The sequence below is a fragment of the Mesitornis unicolor genome, unplaced genomic scaffold (assembly GCF_000695765.1).
Source record: "Mesitornis unicolor isolate BGI_N332 unplaced genomic scaffold, ASM69576v1 scaffold9897, whole genome shotgun sequence".
Classification (NCBI taxonomy): domain Eukaryota; kingdom Metazoa; phylum Chordata; class Aves; order Mesitornithiformes; family Mesitornithidae; genus Mesitornis; species Mesitornis unicolor.
Genome location: NW_010194343.1, coordinates 41,449 through 43,538, shown reverse-complemented (window position 1 = coordinate 43,538; position 2,090 = coordinate 41,449). Strand labels below are relative to the sequence as shown.

Here is a 2,090-nt window from a genome sequence, read left to right as displayed (position 1 = left end):
GAGGGGGCTGGGGACTTGAGGCGCGAAAGGCCACGCAGGCGCAGAAGGGGAGGTTGAGCCATAGGGCGCTCTGCGCATGCGCTCCTGGGTCCGGCGGCTGAGGCGGGCAAGGCTGGGCGGCTTGGCCTGGCGTGACCTGGAGACGGGAAGCACCTCTTTTGGGGCTTTTTCCCTACTTTCAGTGGGCTTCTGCGACTCGGAATCGCCCCGCGAGTGAGCTTGGACTGCTCGGGAATTCCTAGAGCTGAATCTCAAGGGAAAGCTGGTTTAGGAATGAGATTGCTTTCCGGGTATGCCTCACGTGAAAAGATCTCTCTCCACTGTATACTCGTTATACTCAAAACATAACTCACATCTGGGATTATAAAGTCATACTTGGAAAGTTTATGTGACACATAGGAACAGCTAGAATTATGCAATGTTACACAAAGGTGTAAATGGACATTAACAGCATCTCCCTCGGGGTCAAGGTCAGCACGGAAGCACGTGCCAGTGTTACAGTAAGGCTTTAGTGTTGGATTGCTTCATCAGCAAAAGCGTTTTAATGTGAGTTTTAATTTGTGTTAAAAGCAGAAAAATGTGCACAGTTGTAAGAAAGACTTGGAGTAGTCTCCTGTGACTCTGAATTGAGCACAGAGCGATACCCAGCAGAAGCTACTTTGTGTGGATGTGCCTTCTGCAGCTGTGGTTATGTGCATATGCTCTGCAGCTCTGTAAAGTGTGGACATCTGGAACTAAACAGTCTGATTTCCGTGCATTCCAACACAGGGTCTTCTGCTTGTGTAAACACTACTCAGGTGTAAAGTATTTTTTAAAGGTGCTGCTTTCAGCTAGATCCTGCCTCTAAAGCATAAAGTACGTTTCTTGGTTTATGTTCAGGATTTTCTTTCCAAGATGCAGTCATTCATGAAAACGACTTTAAAACCATGATGTCCCCAAAAATAGACTTACAAGTTTTATGTAATATGATTTTCTGTGTATAACTTATTGTCCCTTGAAATTAGGGCTTTAAGAAATGTGAGTTTTATGGTAATAATTTGAAACATTTTCAGTTACTTTTCCTTTTAATGTTTTAATTAATTCTGACTTGTAATACAGAATTTCATTACTCTTCTCTTGCTATATTAATATGACTACAGTAAATCTAAAATTCTTAATTGTTTATAGATGTTCTTCTAGTAGTACAGCACTTGGGAAGACTGTGGACAATTCCGAAGGTAGGATGACTTAATTACTAGTTTCTTTCATGTTTTTTTTAATTTCCAAGCAACATGGTGTGTCAGAAAATAAGACATGAATGCCTTCTTTCCCCTTCTTAGTTTTTGATTTTTTTTCTGCTTGATTCTTTTGTGGCATCTTGAATGCCACATACTTCTCTGTGAATGATTTTGCTGAGATGCTTTACTGTCAACCTCTAGTTTCTTTGGGTATTTTTCTCTCTGAGAAAGCTGGGCAGATTGATCCTCGGTATCAGGCTGGTGGAGCAGGAACTTGAGAGGGTGTTTTGCAGCAATATTCAGGCAGGCTGAACTGAAGAAGCAAATAGGCTGAGAGGGCAAACTTTGAACTGTGGGTCTAAGAATACAAAAGCAAGGGATTGGGAATGGTTTGGGCTCAAGCAAGAAGATACAGGATAAGAGTTATTGAAGAAGCTTGAATGGGCAAATGGGTGCAGTTTTTTTGACGTTTGTTTACCACAAGGACCCTGATCCTGTCTTGACACAAGACACTTTAGTTCCTCGTCAGCCTTTTCTATTACTATTTCAGTAAAGTGTGGCCTACATTAGACTGTGGTTTTTGAATCCTTGATTTCGTCCTTTCAGCTGGATCAACTTAAATCATAAATTTTCATGAGCTCAAGATTTTCTTTGAGCATTTCTTTGTTTCTAATAACAGTTTCAATATTGTTTCTCATAGTTACACAAGAAGAAATTGTGCTCCCACGAAGGAAAACCTGGTGAGTGTTTACTGCTGAAATATCTCTATCAACCTGAAAGAAAATAATTCTTAGCTAAATGTAATCTGTCCACCAAACCTAAAATAGAAAATTCAAGTTGTCATATTCCTGGATTTAATGTCCCACTAGGGGC

At 40.9% G+C, this 2,090-nt stretch overlaps 1 protein-coding gene across 1 annotated transcript in view; it reads left to right on the top strand.

The window, feature by feature from the left end:
• Positions 1–2,090, top strand: part of PTCD3 (pentatricopeptide repeat domain 3) — a 21,807-nt gene that overhangs the window by 170 nt on the left and 19,547 nt on the right. The window contains exons 2-3 of the mRNA XM_010187762.1: positions 1,164–1,217; positions 1,918–1,957. Coding sequence (XP_010186064.1) covers positions 1,164–1,217; positions 1,918–1,957 — 94 coding nt within the window. The remainder of the gene's footprint in view (positions 1–1,163; positions 1,218–1,917; positions 1,958–2,090) is intronic.